Here is a 21,826-nt window from a genome sequence, read left to right as displayed (position 1 = left end):
GCATGAAAACGGGGATGTTTCCGGGGATTTGGTTTCGCCTGCCTGAGGCAGGTGAAACAAAATCCACAATAACTGTGTCCCTTGCCCACCGCAGCTGCGGCAGGCTGGGACTGCAGGGAGGGCGCCGCGGCCCAGGAGCCGGCACTTGACGCTTAACCCTGGCGGGGAAGCCGGGGCAGTGCCACAACCCGAGTCCCCCATCTTCCTCTGCTCCCGGTCACATGGGGTGCGGTTATGTGACCGGAGGGAGCCGGAACTGCAGCGATGCATCGGGAGCTGTTGGGAGGGGTGGTATTCATGTGACCGCCGGTCAGCTGGCCGACAGTCACATGACCTCCTCCACCAGCCCGACGGGTCACTGTCCCGATGGTCGGCATGCCAACCAACAGGGACTATTTCCACTCGTGGGTGTCCACGACACCCATAGAGTGGGAATAGAACCCGTGGCGACCGCAGGTCGCCACCAAGCCCGCAAGGGGCTTGCTGCACTCGCCCCTCCCCGCCGGGATCCCGGCGTCGGTATGCTGCCGGGATCCCAGCGTCGGTAAGCTGACCAGCGGTCAGGAGACCGCCGGTCAGCCGTACTACACCCGTTGGGAGCCAGCTCCCGGTGCAGCATCAGGTAACCCCCTATAAGCCGCCGCTCATGCCGGCTTATTGGGGCTAATAGGATAGCCCCCAGTGGAACAATTAAACCTGGTAAATTACCGGGCCTAATTGGATATCCTTCTAAGTCCCTAAAAGTGTAAGCTCTGTGGGGCACAGGTTTATTATATATTATCTTTATTATACATTTACGAGTCTGACTTGTTATAATTTTTAAGTGATTTGTACACAGAAGATGCAAATTATAAAAGACGTAAATACAATATTATTCAAATACTGTGTGAGCTGCGCTCGCTCTCTCGTATCACCTGTCCTCTCAGCTGCTCGTCTCTCCCCAGCTCATTATTTCAGTTGTCAGCGGATCTGTGGGTGTCGCAGGCCTCACGCACATCTCCCTGCTCTTTAATTATGGCTCTAGTGGTTTTTTCAGATGTTGTGTTCAGGGCTAGTAATTACCAGTCCCACAGCTGTAATGCTCAGCCGCAGCATCTCATTTCTGCCTTCTATATAAATCCTTGTGTTTGTTTTAACCCATTTTCTACATAACACGTAATTTCTCTCCTCAGATCCAAGAATAGGTCATTATCCCCTCATGCACGCTCCTTTCCTGCCCGTGTCCATCCTCCTGGGTTATGTCGTCTTTGTACTATACGTGGGTCCTCGAATCATGGCCAGTCGGAAGGCCTTTGACCTCAAGCCATTGATGGTGGTATACAATTTCGGACTAGTGGCCCTTTCCGCGTACATAGTTTATGAGGTAAGATTCATCTTGTGGGCTATAAGGGAGGGGGTTTTAGCGCTACAAGCAAGCTGGGTTTTGTAGTTCCACAGCGGGCAAAGAGCCTCAGGTTGCCTCCCTCTGGTTTAGGGCATCACTACTGTCTGAGTGCGTCCGTCCAAGGTGACATGAGCATGACTGTGGTAAAGATGAGGTTTTAGGTATCGTTATAATTCTGTGCTTTGCTGTACTGGCTTGTGGTTAGTGATTGGCTATTGTGATGCCATCTAGCCAATGGGGAAAGACCTGTAAGCTATTGACTGAAACTTCGACCAATAGACTGGGCTGTTGCAGAAAGATTAATACTCTGCTGAAAGCATATTACCGATAATGTCGGCGTCCCAGGAAAGGGATGGAGACAGTTTATAAGTAATTAAATAACACTATAATAAAGAAATGCATATTGGCATCTGGAAATTTTAAGTACCTTTTTAATTCAAAGGAAAATTCCACAAACATTCAAAAACTAACGAGATAACTGCATAAATATATTTTACACCATACAGCAGCATAACGCCCGGAGGCAGTGAAATATGGCCTCCAACTGTCAGAGGTGCACCAAGGAGAAAGGACTGAGAGGGCTGCTGAGCAAGGACCAATTTCTAACCACATATTTTATAGTGATTTGCAGCATGTCACTGCTGACTGCCGTCCTTGCTTACAAACCCCCTTGGTGTCTCCCCAGCAGGGCCTTGAGCTGAAGATTCATGGAATGTGCGTATACAGTGAACAACAGTGTCTGTTGTTGTGTTTTGTATAATAAAATAAAGGAGAGCAGAAGTTGTTTTAAGGTAGTGCACTAATTGCTAAAATAAAACTTTTAGGGTTTATTTATTATCATTTGCAGCCAGCACCTGACAGTAAAGATTTCTTATTGCCACAATTCGTGGCAGTAAGAAATCTTCATTCTTCCTGATGTACCATTGGTGAGTCGCCAAACAGTGGTACCAATAGGAGGCAGCCATTGAGAAGTAATTTGATCACATTACTTCCTCCTTTACCCCCTCATCTGTGCTACTGCTCCTGTGCCGATAGACATCGGCTAATGTGCAAGCCGGAGTCACTGGGGGTTGGTGCACCACTGTCTGTTGTGCCTCCTGGCACCTGGTTTGAATTTACCATGACACCATATAACACCCCACCACAACCTACATACTGTAAATGCTTTGTATTTAAGCTTATAGCTATTTTCTGTAGCTGCAGCTTGCCATTGGTTTTTAGGCAATCCTGCCCCTTTATATATAGTTCACTACATTGGGAGTTAATGGTTTAATGAAACAGGAAAGGTTCACCATGCCAGCAGGTGACAGTGTAGTTACAGGAACTTGTATTTTTACACATGTACTGCGAACGTTCATTCTGCCGGACGGTGCAGTTGGTTTCTTTAACGACCGTCTTCCAAAAGCTAAATGAAGTTGACTCATTCTGAGCAGAGTCCTTGAATCTAATTAATACACAGAACAGATTAGATATTTCCTCTATTAGTCTCGCGTTTATTACAGGATGCAACAACACGCACATTGTGTCATTATCAAGTCATGATAAAGCTTCCAGCAGTGATAGTGTTATCACTGACTTTAATGAGAGCAATATTTACGGGTGATGTCTTCTCTGCAGTTCCTCATGTCGGGCTGGTTGACTGGTTACACTTGGAGATGTGACCCAGTGGATGTCTCTGATTCACCAATGGCCTTACGGGTGAGTGTGGGCACGCAGTATGGTGGGGGGCTGGCATTTACATAGGCATAAAATCCATATACACATAGTGGCCTTGGCTGTACACTTCCTCCTGCGCTCCACTGCCTGACACCTGCTGAACTTTGCACAATAAACAGAGTGATGATAAGCTGGCTGTTATCTGCCGCTATCTGTATTCGTTCATAAACTGTCATAGTAACCTGTACCCTCCATCTCCTCCTGTCTCAGCTGGCGCCTCTTACATTTATGGCATTATAAACATGATTGCCCAATGGGACATAGGGTCTAGAACACAGATAGGAACCTGGGACAAATAGAGAGGTCTGGAAGACTGGGCTCGTTGATCCATCGTAAAATGTATTTTCCTTTATTTCTTCTCTGTAGATGGTGCAAGTGGCTTGGCTCTTCTTATTCTCTAAATTTATTGAACTGCTCGATACAGTAAGTGATGATTCTAGTGCCGTTTACAATATACAAACAGTAACGCCGCCAACAAAGAATCCGATTCGCTAGAGACCAATAGGAGGATACACAAGCTTCCTCATGAAGTCCTGCTTTTCACACACGCCTAAAAATACAGCCAATGTGAACAAATGTGCTGATATCTCCAGATATATGTGGTAACTTATTACTAAGTTGTAAAGGCAAAAGTAAAGCACTTTGGGGTCAATCCGATTGTCCGTGATGATCTTGTGGGTGCGACTCAGCGCGGCAGGGTAAGTATCAAAAAACAAAAAATCAGCATTTTACTATAAATCAGAGATGAGCGGGTTCTTTACGGCAGAATTATCGCCATTTCTTATTTTCTGGATTTTTCTTATTGGTTAACCAAAACATGTGACGTCCGATAGCCAATAAGGAGATTCGGGTAAATCCGAGTAAAACAGAACCCGCTCAACTCTACTATAAATTTAGTTCATTACGATTTGCACATATAGGGTTCGGATGTAATGGAGTCCGATATCGGTCGACGTGCAGGATGCCGACAGAACTCTGCCTTTTTTTTTTTTTTTAAAGGATCGGTCATTTGCAAGGCATAACCATGCCTTATAAATGATTGCCTCTTTAAAAAAAAATGTTCGAGTTCGACCGGCAACCCACACGTCGGCAAAAGTTGGACTCCATTACATCTGGCCTGTTATATGCTTTAATGACACCGACAAAAAGGGGTGTGTATCGTGACCGCAGGTCACCATACAGACGCTGGCATTGAAATGCCCAAGGGGGGAGGGGGCGTGCGCTCGCCGCTGGTTCTATTTCCACTGTATAGGTGTCGTGGACACCCACGAGTGGGAATAAACCCTGTTAGTCGGCATGCCGACTGTCAGGATTGTGGGTGGGCGGGATGTAAGTGGCGGTATTGTGACCGCCGGTCACATAACTACATCCTGAAAAAAAGAACATATCAAATGCAGAGCTTGTACCTAGAATGTTTAGTCACTATAAAATCTTGTTTTTTATGTTATTATCCATTATTCATCTACATTGCCTTTTATATACTGCTTTTCTTCACTGACAGTATATAATATATATAGATACAGGTTTTATGTTTCATACGTGACTTTCTTGTATTGCTTTTCAGCAAATTCTTCTATCATCTGTGTCTGCTTTCATGTATTTCATTCCCATTAACACGACACAAAACGGCACAGTGGGTGTATTTGTATGCAGTTACGAAGTAGAGTCACGTCGTATCCAAGGGCAGCAAAAAAACCAAAACAACTGGCAGATAGAAAATTGTTGGTCCAAAATTAAGCCATGCATTTACTAACATTTGCAAATAAGTACCGTATATACTCGAGTATAAGTCGACCCGAATATAAGCCGAGGCACCTAATTTTACCACAAAAAACTGGGAAAAATTACTGACTCGAGGATAAGCCTAGGGTGGGAAATGCACGGTGCCGGGGGTTTTCATGCTCAGGGTGTCATGCTCGTTGCCAGGGGTTTCATGCGGTAGGTGTTATGCTTGTTGCCAGGGGGTAATGCTTGTTGCTAGGGTTGTGCCCCCAGTGCCACATATACCCCCAGTGACATATATCTCCCCACAGTTCCAGATAAAAACATGCCCCCGCTGCTTTGCCCCCAGTAGTTATGCCCCTTCTTTGCCCCCAGTAGTTGTGCCCCCTCTTTCATTGCCCCCAGTAGTTATGCCCTCTTTCTTTGCCCCCAGTAGTTGTGCCCCCTCTTTCATTGCCCCCAGTAGTTATGACCCCTCTTTCTTTGCCCTCAGTAATTGTGCCCCCTTTCTTTGCCCCCAGTAGTTGTTGTGCCACCTTTCTTTGCCCCCTGTTACTGTGCCCCCGTTGCCGCTTACAAACACACAAAACACACACTAAAACAATACTTACCACTGCCCCGCTCCTGCTTCCCGACCGCTTCTTCTGCTGCTGCGCTGCTCCGCTCCGTCTGTCCACCCGCTCCGTCTGGCCGCCCGCTCAGGCGCCCGCTTCCCGGCACCCGATCATCTCTATGGGAGAGACGTCATGACGTCTCTCCTATAGCAACGCCGCACAGACACTAGAGGTCAATAATGACCTCTAGTGTCTGTCCCTGGAGCCGGCTGCAGCGGACGCCCACACAGCCCACGGCGTCTGCTGCAGCCGTTGACTCGAGTATAAGCCGAGGGGGGCTTTTTCAGCATAGAAAAATGTGCTGAAAAAGTCGGCTTATACTCTAGTATATACGGTATTTCTCTATCGTCCTAAGTGGATGCTGGGGTTCCTGAAAGGACCATGGGGAATAGCGGCTCCGCAGGAGACAGGGCACAAAAGTAAAGCTTTTACAGGTCAGGTGGTGTGTACTGGCTCCTCCCCCTATGACCCTCCTCCAGACTCCAGTTAGATTTTTGTGCCCGGCCGAGAAGGGTGCAATTCTAGGTGGCTCTCATAAAGAGCTGCTTAGAGAGTTTAGCTTAGGTTTTTTATTTTACAGTGAGTCCTGCTGGCAACAGGATCACTGCAACGAGGGACAGAGGGGAGAAGAAGTGAACTCACCTGCGTGCAGGATGGATTGGCTTCTTGGCTACTGGACATGAAGCTCCAGAGGGACGATCACAGGTACAGCCTGGATGGTCACCGGAGCCACGCCGCCGGCCCCCTCACAGATGCTGAAGCAAGAAGAGGTCCAGAATCGGCGGCTGAAGACTCCTGCAGTCTTCTTAAGGTAGCGCACAGCACTGCAGCTGTGCGCCATTTTCCTCTCAGCACACTTCACACGGCAGTCACTGAGGGTGCAGGGCGCTGGGGGGGGGGCGCCCTGGGAGGCAAATGAAAACCTTTAAAAAGGCTAAAAATACCTCACATATAGCCCCAGAGGCTATATGGAGATATTTACCCCTGCCTAAATGTACTAAATAGCGGGAGACGAGCCCGCCGAAAAAGGGGCGGGGCCTATCTCCTCAGCACACGGCGCCATTTTCTGTCACAGCTCCGCTGGTTAGGAAGGCTCCCAGGTCTCTCCCCTGCACTGCACTACAGAAACAGGGTATAACAGAGAGGGGGGGCAAAATAAATGGCAATATATTAATATAAAAGCAGCTATAAGGGAGCACTTAATCATAAGGCTATCCCTGTCATATATAGCGCTTTTTGGTGTGTGCTGGCAGACTCTCCCTCTGTCTCCCCAAAGGGCTAGTGGGTCCTGTCTTCGTATAGAGCATTCCCTGTGTGTCTGCTGTGTGTCGGTACGTGTGTGTCGACATGTATGAGGACGTTATTGGTGTGGAGGCGGAGCAATTGCCAAATATGAGGATGTCACCTCCTAGGGGGTCGACACCAGAATGGATGCCTTTATTTGTGGAATTACGGGATAGCGTCAACTCGCTTAAGCAGTCGTTTGCCGACATGAGGCGGCCGGACACTCAATTAGTGCCTGTCCAGGCGCCTCAAACACCGTCAGGGGCTGTAAAACGCCCCTTGCCTCAGTCGGTCGACACAGACCCAGACACAGGCACTGATTCCGGTGGTGAAGGTGACGAATCAACCGTATTTTCCAGTAGGGCCACACGTTATATGATTTTGGCAATAAAGGAGATGTTACATTTAGCTGATACTACAGGTACCACTAAACAGGGTATTATGTGGGGTGTGAAAAAACTACCAGTAGTTTTTACCGAATCAGAAGAATTAAATGACGTGTGTGATGAAGCGTGGGGTGCCCCGATAAAAAACTGCTAATTTCAAAGAAGTTATTGGCTTTATACCCTTTCCCGCCAGAGGTTAGGGAGCGCTGGGAAACACCTCCTAGGGTGGACAAAGCGCTAACACGCTTATCAAAACAAGTGGCGTTACCCTCTCCTGAGACGGCCGCACTTAAAGATCCATCAGATAGGAGGATGGAAAATATCCAAAAAGGTATATACACACATGCAGGTGTTATACTACGACCAGCTATTGCGACTGCCTGGATGTGCAGTGCTGGGGTAGTTTGGTCAGAGTCCCTGATCGAAAATATTGATACCCTGGACAGGGACAATATTTTACTGTCGTTAGAACAAATAAAGGATGCATTTCTTTATATGCGTGATGCACAGAGAGATATCTGCACACTGGCATCACGGGTAAGTGCTATGTCCATTTCGGCCAGAAGAGCTTTATGGACACGACAGTGGACAGGCGATGCGTAGAGGAGTTATTTGGGGTCGGTCTATCGGATTTGGTGGCCACGGCTACGGCCGGGAAATCCACCTTTCTACCTCAAGTCACTCCCCAACAGAAAAAGGCACCGACCTTTCAACCGCAGCCCTTTCGTTCCTTTAAAAATAAGAGAGCAAAGGGCTATTCATATCTGCCACGAGGCAGAGGACGAGGGAAGAGACAGCAACAGGCAGCTCCTTCCCAGGAACAGAAGCCCTCCCCGGCTTCTACAAAAGCCTCAGCATGACGCTGGGGCTTCGCAAGCGGACTCGGGGGCGGTAGGCGGTCGTCTCAAGAATTACAGCGCGCAGTGGGCTCACTCGCAGGTAAATCCCTGGATCCTGCAGATAATATCTCAGGGGTACAGGTTGAAATTAGAGACAGAGCCACCTCGCCGTTTCCTGAAGTCTGCTTTACCAACGTCCCCCTCAGAAAGGGAGACGGTTTTGGAAGCCATTCACAAGCTGTATTCTCAGCAGGTGATAGTCAAGGTACCTCTTCTACAACAAGGGAAGGGGTATTATTCCACTCTTTTTGTGGTACCGAAGCCGGATGGCTCGGTAAGGCCTATTCTAAATCTGAAGTCCTTGAACCTGTACATAAAGAAGTTCAAGTTCAAGATGGAGTCACTCAGAGCAGTGATAGCGAACCTGGAAGAAGGGGACTTTATGGTATCCTTGGACATCAAGGATGCGTATCTCCACGTTCCAATTACCCCTCACACCAGGGGTACCTCAGGTTCGTTGTACAAAACTGTCACTATCAGTTTCAGACGCTGCCGTTTGGTTTGTCCACGGCACCTCGGGTCTTTACAAAGGTAATGGCCGAGATAATATTTCTTCTTCGAAGAAAAGGCGTATTAATTATCCCATACTTGGACGATCTCCTAATAAGGGCAAGGTCCAGAGAACAGCTAGAGATGGGTTTAGCACTATCTCAAGAGGTGCTAAAGCAACACGATGCCGACAACTCGTCTGCTGTTCCTGGGGATGATTCTGGACACAGTTCAGAAAAAGGTTTTTCTTCCCGAAGAAAAAGCCAAGGAGTTATCTGACCTGGTCAGGAACCTCCTAAAACCAGGAAAGGTGTCTGTACATCAATGCACAAGAGTCCTGGGAAAAAAAATGGTAGCTTCTTACGAAGCAATCCCTTTCGGCAGATTCCATGCAAAGGGATCTGTTGGACAAATGGTCAGGGTCGCATCTTCAGATGCACCTGCGGATAATCCTGTCGCCGAGGACAAGGGTATCCCTTCTGTGGTGGTTGCAGGAGGCTCATCTATTGGAGGGCCGCAGATTCGGCATGCAGGATTGGATCCTGGTGACCACGGATGCCAGCCTGAGAGGCTGGGGAGCAGTCACACAGGGAAGAAATTTCCAGGGAGTGTGGTCGAGCCTGAAAAAGTCTCTTCACATAAGCATTCTGGAACTAAGAGCAATCTACAATGCTCTAAGCCAGGCGGAACCTCTGCTTCAAGGAAGACCGGTGTTGATCCAGTCGGACAACATCACGGCAGTCGCCCATGTAAACAGACAGGGCGGCACAAGAAGCAGGAGGGCAATGGCAGAAGCTGCCAGGATCCTTCGCTGGGCGGAGAATCACGTGATAGCACTGTCAGCAGTATTCATCCCGGGCGTGGACAACTGGGAAGCAGACTTCCTCAGCAGACACGACCTTCACCCGGGAGAGTGGGGACTTCATCCAGAAGTTTTCCACATGCTATTAAACCGTTGGGTAAAACCAATGGTGGACATGATGGCGTCTCGCCTCAACAAAACACTGGACAGGTATTGCGCCAGGTCAAGAGATCCGCAGGCAATAGCTGTGGACGCGCTGGTAACACCTTGGGTGTACCAGTCGGTATATGTGTTTCCTCCTCTGCCTCTCATACCAAAGGTATTGAGGATTATACGGCAAAGAGGAGTAAGACTAGTGGCTCCGGATTGGCCAAGAAGGACTTGGTACCCGGAACTTCAAGAGATGGTCACGGACGATCCGTGGCCTCTACTTCTGAGAAGGGACCTGCTTCAGCAGGGTCCTTGTCTTTTTCAAGACTTACCGCGGCTGCGTTTGACGGCATGGCGTTTGAATGCCAGATCCTAAAAGGAAAAGGCATTCCAGAAGAAGTCATTCCTACCTTGATAAAGGCAAGGAAGGAAGTCACCGCGAAGCATTATCGCCGTATTTGGCGAAAATATGTTGCGTGGTGCGAGCAGCGGAGTGCTCCGATGGAGGAATTTCAACTGGGTCGTTTTCCTACATTTCCTGCAATCAGGATTGTCTATGGGTCTCAAATTGGGATCTATTAAGGTTCAAATTTCGGCCCTATCAATATTCTTCCAAAAAGAATTGGCCTCAGTCCCTGAGGTCCAGATTTTTATCAAAGGAGTACTGCATATACAGCCTCCTGTGGTGCCTAAGGTGGCACCGTGGGATCTAAATGTAGTTTTAGATTTCCTCAAATCCAATTGGTTTGAACCACTAAAGAATGTGGATTTGAAATATCTCACATGGAAAGTGACTATGTTACTGGCCCTGGCTTCGGCCGGGAGAGTATCTGAACTGGCGGCTTTGTTTTATAAAAGCCCTTATTTAATTTTCCATTCGACATAGGGCAGAGCTGCGGACGCGTCCGCATTTTCTCCCTAAGGTGGTATCAGCGTTTCACCTGAACCAGCCTATTGTAGTGCCTGCGGCTACAGACGACTTGAAGGACTCCAAGTTGTTGGACGTTGTCAGAGCCTTAAAAATATACATTTAAAGGACGGCTGGAGTCAGAAAATCTGACTCGCTGTTTATACTGTATGCACCCAACAAGTTGGGTGCACCTGCTTCTAAGCAGTCGATTGCTCGTTGGATTTGTAACAAAATTCAACTTGTACATTCTGTGGCAGGCCTGCCACAGCCTAAATCTGTTAAGGCCCATTCCGCAAGGAAGGTGGGCTCATCTTGGGCGGCTGCCCGAGGGGTCTCGGCATTACAACTCTGCCGAGCAGCTACGTGGTCAGGGGAGAACACGTTTGTAAATTTTTACAAATTTGATACCCTGGCAAAGGAGGACCTGGAGTTCTCTCATTCGGTGCTGCAGAGTCATCCGCACTCTCCCGCCCGTTTGGGAGCTTTGGTATAATCCCCATGGTCCTTTCAGGAACCCCAGCATCCACTTAGGACGATAGAGAAAATAAGAATTTACTTACCGATAATTCTATTTCTCGGAGTCCGTAGTGGATGCTGGGCGCCCATCCCAAGTGCGGATTATCTGCAATACTTGTACATAGTTATTGTTAACTAATTCGGGTTATTGTTTAGGAAACCATCTTTCAGAGGCTCCTCTGTTATCATACTGTTAACTGGGTTTAGATCACAAGTTGTACGGTGTGATTGGTGTGGCTGGTGTGAGTCTTACCCGGGATTCAAAATCCTCCCTTATTGTGTACGCTCGTCCGGGCACAGTACCTAACTGGAGTCTGGAGGAGGGTCATAGGGGGAGGAGCCAGTACACACCACCTGACCTGTAAAAGCTTTACTTTTGTGCCCTGTCTCCTGCGGAGCCGCTATTCCCCATGGTCCTTTCAGGAACCCCAGCATCCACTACGGACTCCGAGAAATAGAATTATCGGTAAGTAAATTCTTATTATTAGATTTATTGAATGCGAAAAAAATCCCTCCAATCAATTCTCTCTCCCAAACACCTTTAAGTTCAGCCTGTGGGGAAAATGTAATAGGGGGTGAGAATCATGACGTGAGAGATTTTGGGAGAGTTCTCTTGTTGTTTCTTTGTTTTTCTCTTACGTCCTAGAGGATGCTGGGGACTCCGTAAGGACCATGGGGTATAGACGGGCTCCGCAGGAGATAGGGCACCTAAAAAGAACTTTGACTATGGGTGTGCACTGGCTCCTCCCTCTATGCCCCTCCTCCAGACCTCAGTTAGATCTTGTGCCCAGAGGAGAATGGGAGCACTGCAGAGAGCTCTCCAGAGTTTTCTGTTGAAGAAGAATTTTGTTAGGTTTTTTATTTTCAGGGAGTCCTGTTGGCAACAGGCTCCCTGCATCGTGGGACCGAGGAGAGAGAAGCAGAGCTGGCTTGTCAAGTTGGGCACTGCTTCTAGGCTACTGGACACCATTAGCTCCAGAGGGAGTCGGAACACAGGTCTCACCTGGGGTTCGTCCCGGAGCCGCGCCGCCGTCCTCCTCACAGATGCCGAAGATAAAAGCCGGATAGAGAAGGCAGAAGACATCTTAGGCAGCAGAAGACATCAGATCTTCATGAGGTAAGGCTGCGCGCCATTGCTCCCAGTCACACACACAGAGCAGCACTGAAGGGTGCAGGGCGCAGGGGGGGGCGCCCTGGGCAGAAATAAACCTCATATTTTGGCACAAATACAGTTGGATTAGACTGCGGAGGCAGTAAATCTATGATCCCCCGCCATTTTATTGAAAAATCACTGGGACCGAAGCCCCCTTATAGGTTAATCCCGGTGTGTGTGGGGTGTCGGTACGTGTGTGTCGACATGTCTGAGGAGGTGGAGCAAATGAGTGGTGTGTCCCTGTCGGTTGTGCCGACTCCAGATTGGATGGACATGTGGCATATGTTGAATGCAAGTGTGGCATCTTTACATAAAAGGCTTGATAAGACTGGTTTAGGGGGGACATCAGGAGGTCAATCCTCAGATTGGACCGACTCACAGGGCCTGTCGGGGTCTCAAAAGCGTCCCTTAACACAAGACACTACTACCGACACGGATTCTGATTCCAGTGTCGACTATGACGAAGTAAAATTGCACCCTAGGGTGACTAAAACCATTCAGTGTATGATTGTGGCAATAAGGGATGTGTTGCATATTGTGGATGAACCCTCGGTCCCCGACACAAGGGTACACATGTTTAAGGAAAAGAAACAGATTATTAACTTTCCCACATCTCATGAATTAAATGAATTCTTTGGAAAAGCTTGAGAGACTCCGGATAAGAGACCGCAGATCCCCAAAAGAATTTGTATGGCATACCCTTTCCCTAAGCAGGACAGGGAGATTTGGGAATCACCCCCCACTGTGGACAAGGCCCTGACGCGCTTGTCCAAGAAAGTGGCACTACCGTCTCCTGACACAGCGGCCCTTAAGGACCCTGCAGATCGCAGGCAAGAAACTACCTTAATGTGTATTTATTCTCATACGGGTGCTGTGTTAAGACCGACAATTGCGTCGGCATGGGTGTGTAGCGCAATTGCAGCTTGGACAGATGAGCTGACAGATCAATTTGATAATATGGATAAGGATACTATATTCCTAACTCTAGCCCATATTAAAGACGCAGTCTTATTTATGAGGGATGCTCCAAGGGACATTGGATTGCTAGCTTCTAGGGCCAATGCCATGTCTATCTCAGCGAGAAGATCCTTATGGACTCACCAATGGACGGGTGATGCGGATTCCAAGAAACATATGGAAGTACTACCCTATAAGGGTGATGTATTGTTTGGGGATGGGCTGACGGACCTGGTTTCCACAGCTACAGCAGGTAAATCAAATTTTTTACCATATATTCCCCAACAGCAAAAGAAAGTAACACCCTATCAGATGCAGTCCTTTCGGTCGCACAAGTCCAAAAGAGGTCGGGGATCCTCTTTCCTCGCCAGAGGTAAGGGCAGAGGCAAGAGAGCACCTGCTTCGGCAGGTGCCCAGGAACAAAAGTCCTCCCCGACTGCTCCAAAACCCACAACATGACGCTGGGGCTCCCCTGAGGGAGTCCGCACCGGTGGGGGCACGTCTTCGACTTTTCAGTCAGGCCTGGGTCAGTTCGGACCTGAATCCCTGGGTGTTGGAAATAGTTTCCCAGGGTTACAAATTGGAATTCGAGGAGGTGCCCCCGAGCCGATTTTTCAAATCGGCCCTACCAGCTTCCACATCGGAAAGGGATGTAGTGTTAGCAGCAATTCAAACGCTGTGTGTACAGCAAGTGATAATCAAGGTTCCCCTGCACCAGCAGGGAAGAGGTTACTATTCAACCCTATTTGTGGTCCCGAAACCGGACGGTTCGGTCAGACCTATTTTGAATCTGAAATCCCTAAACCTGTACATAAAAAGATTAAAATTCAAAATGGAATCTCTCAGAGCGATAATAGCCAACATGGAGGAGGGGGAGTTTATGGTGTCTCTGGACATAAAGGATGCGTACCTTCATGTCCCCATATATGCCCCCCATCAGGAATACCTGAGATTTGCTGTACAGGATTGTCATTACCAATTTCAGACGTTGCCGTTTGGACTTTCCACGGCCCCGAGGATTTTCACCAAGATAATGGCGGAAATGATGGTGGTCCTGCGCAAGCATGGTGTCACAATTATCCCATACTTGGACGATCTCCTGATAAAAGCAAGATCAAGGGAGAAATTGTTGAGCAGTGTGGCGCTCTCTCTGAGAGTGCTCCAGCAACACGGTTGGATTCTAAATCTACCGAAGTCACAGTTGATTCCGACAACTCGACTACCGTTCCTAGGTATGATACTGGATACGGAACAAATTAAGGTCTTCCTCCCAATAGAGAGAGCCCAAGACATCCAGAACATGGTCAGAGACCTGCTAAAACCGAAAAGGGTGTCAGTTCACCAATGCACTCGAGTTCTGGGGAAAATGGTGGCGGCCTACGAGGCCATTCCCTTCGGAAGGTTCCATGCAAGGACTTTTCAATGGGACCTTCTGGACAAGTGGTCCGGGTCCCATCTGCACTTACATCGGAAAATAACTCTGTCCCCAGGCACCAGAGTGTCCCTCCTGTGGTGGTTGCAAAGTGATCACCTCCTGGAGGGTCGCAGGTTCGGAATTCAGGATTGGATCCTGGTTACCACGGACGCGAGCCTCCGAGGTTGGGGAGCGGTCACACAGGGAAAGACTTTTCAGGGGCTTTGGTCAGACCAGGAGTCCTGTCTACACATCAATGTGTTGGAACTCAGGGCCATTTACAACGGCCTTCGACAAGCGGAGAGTTTTCTTCGAAACCTACCGGTTCTGATTCAATCAAACAATGTCACAGCAGTGGCTCATGTGAACCGCCAAGGCGGGACAAGAAGCAGAGTCGCGATGGCGAAAGCCACAAGGATCCTTCGCTGGGCGGAAAATCATGTAAGCGCTCTGTCGGCTGTCTTCATTCCGGGAGTGGACAACTGGGAAGCAGACTTCCTCAGCAGACACGATCTCCATTCAGGAGAGTGGGGACTTCATCAAGAAGTCTTTGCAGACGTAACACGTCTTTGGGGAACTCCTCAAATAGACATGATGGCGTTACGCCTCAACAAAAAACTTCAGAGGTATTGCGCCAGGTCTCGGGACCCTCAGGCAGTAGCAGTAGACGCACTGGTAACACCGTGGGTGTTCGAATCGGTCTACGTGTTTCCTCCTCTTCCTCTCATCACGAAAGTGTTGAGGATCATAAGACGAAGAAGAGTACAGACGATACTCGTTGTCCCAGACTGGCCTCGAAGGGCCTGGTGCTCTGATCTACAAGAGATGCTCACAGGAGATCCCTGGCCTCTTCCTCTGAGGGAAGACCTGTTGCAACAGGGACCCTGTGTATTTCAAGACTTACTGCAGTTACGTTTGATGGCATGGTGGTTGAACGCCGAATCCTAGCGAAAAAGGGGATTCCAGAAGAGGTCATCCCTACTTTAATAAAGGCTAGGAAGGAGGTGACGGTAAAACATTATCACCGTATCTGGCGAAAGTATGCGTCTTGGTGTGAGACCAAGAATGCACCTATGGAAGATTTTCATCTGGGTCGTTTTCTCCACTTCCTACAGACAGGAGTGGATATGGGCCTGAAATTAGGCTCTGTTAATGTACAGATTTCGGCCCTCTCGATTTTCTTTCAGAAGGAATTGGCTTCTCTTCCAGAAGTCCAGACATTTGTAAAGGGAGTGCTGCACATCCAGCCCCCTTTTGTGCCTCCAGTGGCACCATGGGACTTGAACGTGGTGTTGCAGTTCCTAAAATCACACTGGTTTGAACCGCTTAACAAGGTTGAGTTGAAATTTCTTACCTGGAAGGTGGTCATGTTGTTGGCCTTAGCATCAGCAAGGCGAGTGTCAGAATTGGCGGCTTTGTCACACAAGAGCCCCTACTTGATTTTTCATGTGGATAGAGCTGAATTGAGGACACGTCCGCAATTTTTGCCTAAAGTGGTTTATTCATTCCATATGAATCAACCTATTGTGGTGCCTGTGGCTACAAGTGACCTGGAGGATTCCAGATCCCTGGACGTAGTCAGGGCCTTAAAAATGTATGTAGCCAGGACGGCTAGAATTAGGAAAACAGAGGCTCTGTTTGTCCTGTATGCGGCCAATAAGATTGGCGCTCCTGCTTCGAAGCAGACTATTGCTCGCTGGATCTGTAATACGATTCAGCAGGCTCACTCTACGGCTGGATTGCCGGTACCAAATTCGGTTAAGGCCCATTCCACTAGGAAGGTGGGCTCTTCTTGGGCGGCTGCCCGAGGCGTCTCTGCATTACAACTTTGTCGAGCGACTTGGTCGGGGTCAAACACTTTTGCTAAATTCTACAAGTTTGACACCCTGGCTGATGAGGACCTAGCGTTTGCTCAGTCGGTGCTGCAGAGTCATACGCACTCTCCCGCCCGGTTGGATGCTTTGATATAAACCCCATGGTCCTTACGGAGTCCCCAGCATCCTCTAGGATGTAAGAGAAAATAAGATTTTAAACCTGCCGGTAAATCTATTTCTCCTAGTCCGTAGAGGATGCTGGGCGCCCGTCCCAGTGCGGAAACTCTGCAAGACTTGTATATAGTTGTTGCTTACATAAGGGTTATGTTGCAGTTGACATCGGTCTTGGACCGTTACTGTCGTTTGTTCATACTGTTAACTGGTTATGTATGTTCCAGGTTACATGGTATGATTGGTGTGGGCTGGTATGAATCTTGCCCTTGGATTGTTAAATCCTGCCTTGTATTGTACATCTCCTCTGGGCACAGTTCTCTAACTGAGGTCTGGGGGAGCCAGTGCACACCCATAGTCAAAGTTCTTTGTAGGTGCCCTATCTCCTGCGGAGCCCGTCTATACCCCATGGTCCTTACGGAGTCCCCAGCATCCTCTACGGACTAGGAGAAATAGATTTACCGGTAGGTTTAAAATCTTATTTTTTTTTTAAGTGGCAGTCATTTACATTGCAAAATCAAATCAGGAGAACTCTCTGAAATATCTCACTTTCTGATTCTCACACCCTTGCATCCCCTCTCTGGTGTAGATAATGTCATTTCTCTTCCAGTGGGACTCAGAGGGGCCAATTCAATTGTTATTTGGGCGCCCCCCAACTGCAATTCAATTGTTCAGGCGTGAATGCGGTGGATGCTGACATTTCTGCTTGCCGCGTAAATGTGCTACCATTCAAGGGACGGGGCAGTATTTTTATCCGCTTGCGTGGCTAAACCCTGTACTTTTGGAGGCCTGATCGGAGCAACAATTGGGTTACTCCGATGGTTACCCCCAAAAAACTATTGAATCTCCCACAAAGTGCTGTACATTTGCAATAAAGAAAAAAGCTAAGCAATTGGGCTACATTTTCTTTTAGAAATTAAAGGTAATTAGTACAAATATTTGAGTACTGTTTAGGTAACAGGCTGGCTGCTGCATTTTTGCACTAGCTGCAAGCGGTGCAATTTCTCTGCTAGGAGTCCCAGGTAGAAGCCATTGCAGTAGCCCACGCGTGATGATGCATATTCATGTATGAGTGAAGGCAGACGCTCCTGTTTATTTACAGTGTTCCTGTGACGTGAGAGGCTTTGGGTTGTTTTCTGTGTTATGTTTCAGTTTGTACTTTCTTCTCCGCTGCAGGTTTTCTTTGTGTTGAGGAAAAAGAACGGTCAGATCACATTTTTGCACATCTTCCATCACTCTGTTCTTCCCTTCAGCTGGTGGTGGGGAGTCAAATTTGGCCCAGGTGAGGATCTCCAGAATTTGTTTACTGACTGTGGAATGTGGAATTTGTTTGCGGTGTTCTTCTTCTTTCTGATGTGACTGGCTGACCTTGCCTTTTTTTTTTTCACCGACAGGTGGTATGGGCTCTTTCCATGCCATGATTAATTCTCTGGTCCACGTCATTATGTATTTCTACTACGGACTGTCCGCTGCCGGGCCGCAATTCCAGAAGTATCTGTGGTGGAAGAAGCACATGACGGCCATCCAGCTGGTAAGAGAATGGGCAGTCCTGCTACAAAGCGTTGCAGAGATGATATTTAATGAGCACAGCCAGGTCTCGTGTTCTCTCTCCAAGTCACCCTTTCTGCTTTGTCTCTCAGATCCAGTTCGTGTTGGTCTCCATCCACATTACTCAGTATTACTTCATGCCCAGTTGTGGCTATCAGTTTCCCATTTTCATCCACCTCATTTGGATCTACGGCACAGTCTTCTTCATCCTGTTTTCCAATTTCTGGTACCAGGCATACACCAAAGGAAGACGCCTCCCTAAGGCCAGCGCCGTATCCAACGGAGCAGTGCATCAGAACGGCAAGGCCAAGAACGGCAAAGCAAAGGCAAACTAGGCCCGCACAAGACCAGGCGCATGTGATGTCCCAAAATTTCCGCACAAAGTGTAGCGTGCGCAAATGTGGGAAGATGTCACTTTTTTTTTTTTTTTTTTCCTAAGCCGGGAAACCCAGCTGTTTAATGGCCAGTAAAAACTGCCAAACTGGTTTCCGACTAAATCTGGGGCTTACACCAGCCAAAATTCAAGTGCCTAAAAAGACTTTCTATGAAGCGAGTGTGTCTGAATCCTATGTCCCTCCTGCTGCTCTTGCACACACCCCCCCCCACCCCCCCCACCCAGCATCTAGCCGCTCCAGAGTGTGTGAAGAGGCCGACTCACTCCAACCATTCTCCGTGTTTTCTTTACTGTACTGGTACCGCAACAGTCGCCAAGAATCCGGATTCCATTGCATCACATTCCAGTAGATCTCCTTTTCACCTGGAGAACAGGCTGGGAGCTTACTCCTCCCAACTCCAGCCCCCACCCAGTCTGGCTGTTCATTTTTTTTTTACACTGGGATTTTGCTGGACACAGTCAATGAGATCTGTGCCCGGGTTGTAAAAGGTGCAGGAATTCTGAAATACTTGAATACTGGGACGTGTATATTTTTTTTTTTTTTTTTTCCCTGTTTGTTTTTTGTCTTTACCTCTAGGTCATTTTTGTGTGAAGGAGACAGCAGTATTTGTGTGTTCGATTGTTTAAGGCTGACTTTAATTTGCCTTTGTAGGAGGGGGCTATTGTCGACTCTTTCGCTCACATATTTCAAAACTTATTTGTTCCTTACACTTCATTCACCCCCATGTCCCGTCCATACCATGCTCACCTATTTTTTTTTTTTTCCATGTGCCACTGATTATATACCACTGTAAAAATGTGTACCTGCTGCTTCAGGGGACTCCTAACAAAGATCTCTTTAGCAGCGGAGGCAATCACTTCATATGTGGAAAATACATCCAGCATTGGGAGCTCTAGTCATGAGCATATATTGTTGGTGGCCAGGACGGCAAAAGCTGTTGCTGAGTTGGGGTCTCCTCATAACTTATCCGCACGTCTGCCAGAATATTTATCAGTTTTGTGTAATACTATTAATAAAAGACTTAATGCACATTGGTAATTCCAAAGCAAGCTGTTGTAGAGAATACTGTACGTTAGACTTATTAGTAGAGGCAGTGTGCGGTATGGGGAGTGCACTCTGTGCGGTATGGGGAGTGCACTCTGTGCGGTATGGGGAGTGCACTCTGTGCGGTATGGGGAGTGCACTCTGTGTGGTATGGGGAGTGCATTGTACAGTATGGGGAGTGCACTCTGTGTGGTATGGGGAGTGCATTGTACAGTATGGGGAGTGCACTGGGCCCTTTGGTTACTCTCTCTGCCCTACATATTATCAGTACGGTTTACATAAGACAGTGAAAAACGTTTGCTGTTCATGCATAACTGTTGAATAGCTGTCAGTCAACTTAAATAGCTATTATTACCACAGTAAATTTATACCTGTTCACTAAAACCTGTGTGTGGCGGTAGCTGTTATTTTTTGGGCCAAATCAATCTTTCTCGATTCACTAGGAACCTCACTGAAGTACCTGACGCCTCAAGTGATTTTATTAGTGAATTGTTACCCCATCAAAATGGCACCCCACGCACTGTGTAGGTGACTAGTAGAATTCAATTTAAAGTGGAAAGCTTTTTTATATTTGTAAAAGTGCTTTATTTGTAGTCTGTAACTTGGAGACTTCCTATTGCCTGTGAATATTTCACAGCTTCTTGCACTGACTAACTTATGGGTCAGGGAACTCGTGCCTGGCCCTACACCACTCTTTGTGAGGGGTAGTGAATTAAAGTTATTTCCTCGGAGATGAGTGGCAGTTTTGTATTACAGTACAAACTCCCTTTCATACAGTTGCTCTGACTTTTAAAGGTTCATGCAGCTTCCATCTGGAGGAAGCAGAGTAACAACTTTGCTTTACGGCAAATTATCTTAAGTTACTGTCTCCTGACAACTGTAAATGTGTTTAGCACGTTATCTGTTCTGTCTTCATTTCTTGTTCCGCTTTTCATGACGTGTATATTGTGTATCCAGCTCAATACAGCTAACCCGCCATGGCGCATGAGCGTTTGATTCTCAAGGAAAGACTAGATTAATGGATCACCTCTGTCCAGTAGAGGCAGCCATTTTGTGGAAAGTAGTCATTCATCTTCTAGGAATCGGTGACCAACACTGTTCCGTCATACCTCAGTGATGTCATCAGTTCCAAAATGGCTTCCTGCATTGTATTTAGACAATAAGCATGCATTATTGCCCTCATGGAAGGCTGAGGTAACTGACTTGGCATAGTTCCTTTGATCTGTATGTCTGTGCTAATGAACAGGGAGAATGGGGGGTCTCTAATTGAAAAGGATAGTTAGCTGTCCTCATGAGGTGACCATTTTATGGCCTTAACCAATACGCTGATTTTTAATTTACTAGGAATATCTATGTGGCATTTATAACATAGAAGCGGCATTCTCCGGTATTGCTTCCTCTATGATGTAGGTGACTATAAGGGTATAGTCCATATATAATACATTTAAAGTTTGGTTAATAACTGAAGTATGTTGTCTACATGCAGGCAGAGGGGTCCACTCTAAAACTAATCGGATGACTGTTACCCACTTTATCTATAGTCAGGAAATCTGTTAGTCTAGGAACAGAATTATAAATAAAATACACTTCAGAGAGCTAAATATATAACTCTTCTTCCGTATTCCTAAATCAGCAATATCTGGACCATCTGTGGGTCTGTCTGTGAATATGTATGTATGTTCCCTTGTGTTAATTTATATTAATTTTTAGTTCTAGTAGAGGGTATGAAAGGCATGAACTGCCTCTGGCGGGGTAGTGACTGTCGAGCTCTACAGTTTATGCTTTATGTCAACCTGTGGCTATACAGCATGTCCTTTCTAGTTCCAGATGGAGAGACGGGTTGTCTAAGCTTGGTTTATCTGACTGCAATAACTGTGTCCTCCCCAACTTCATGACATTCCCTTACAGCTTTATATGGAGAAGTAATTCTCATACTTGTGCCTTAAATGCTTCACTGTCTTTTATTCCATTCCTAAAATGTATCCCGAATCACCTTGTATGTCTTATTAAAACATCTGCCACTCGTATCTCCTTTCCATTTACTGCTAAATAATTGAGTTGAATTGTGTGCAGACACATTTCCGGAGAGCGGCCGACATCTGACGGGGAACCACGCACAGCATACATTGGGCTAGTCGCTGATGTGTGTGTAAGCCCTCACTAACTCACTGGATAACTCATCACTGAATAACTAATTCTCTTACTTCCCGATATGTTAGGAAGCTGAAATGTAACATAGGTATTCTGGAGGGTGGAAATAGGAAAACTACGTAATTGAATTTGAATAAACCTCCCCTAAGGGGATGAAAAGGGGGTTGACATAATGACATCATTAACGATATGTGGCTTGCGTTGCGTGAACAATAACGCCCAAATGGACAGTTGGATCAAAATTTGGATTGCACCTCCAGTGGGTAGAATTTCATAAGCTACAAAAATGTCACTTTTTACCGTATCA

The 21,826-nt window shown here is 47.3% G+C and overlaps 1 protein-coding gene across 3 annotated transcripts in view; it reads left to right on the top strand.

Annotated features, from left to right (window-relative positions):
* ELOVL1 (ELOVL fatty acid elongase 1) overlaps positions 1-21,395 on the top strand; it is a 92,471-nt gene extending 71,076 nt beyond the window's left edge. For all 3 annotated transcript variants that reach the window (XM_063939333.1, XM_063939332.1, XM_063939334.1), the window contains exons 3-8: positions 1,173-1,363; positions 3,002-3,082; positions 3,467-3,523; positions 17,558-17,663; positions 17,776-17,912; positions 18,022-21,395. In XM_063939333.1, the coding sequence (XP_063795403.1) occupies positions 1,173-1,363; positions 3,002-3,082; positions 3,467-3,523; positions 17,558-17,663; positions 17,776-17,912; positions 18,022-18,264 (815 nt within the window). In that variant the 3' untranslated portion in view covers positions 18,265-21,395. The remainder of the gene's footprint in view (positions 1-1,172; positions 1,364-3,001; positions 3,083-3,466; positions 3,524-17,557; positions 17,664-17,775; positions 17,913-18,021) is intronic.
* The last annotated feature ends 431 nt before the right edge of the window (positions 21,396-21,826 follow it).

Source organism: Pseudophryne corroboree, chromosome 9 (assembly GCF_028390025.1).
Source record: "Pseudophryne corroboree isolate aPseCor3 chromosome 9, aPseCor3.hap2, whole genome shotgun sequence".
Lineage (NCBI taxonomy): Eukaryota > Metazoa > Chordata > Amphibia > Anura > Myobatrachidae > Pseudophryne > Pseudophryne corroboree.
Note: the sequence above shows the minus strand (reverse complement) of the source record. Positions and strands in the feature narration are given on the sequence as shown.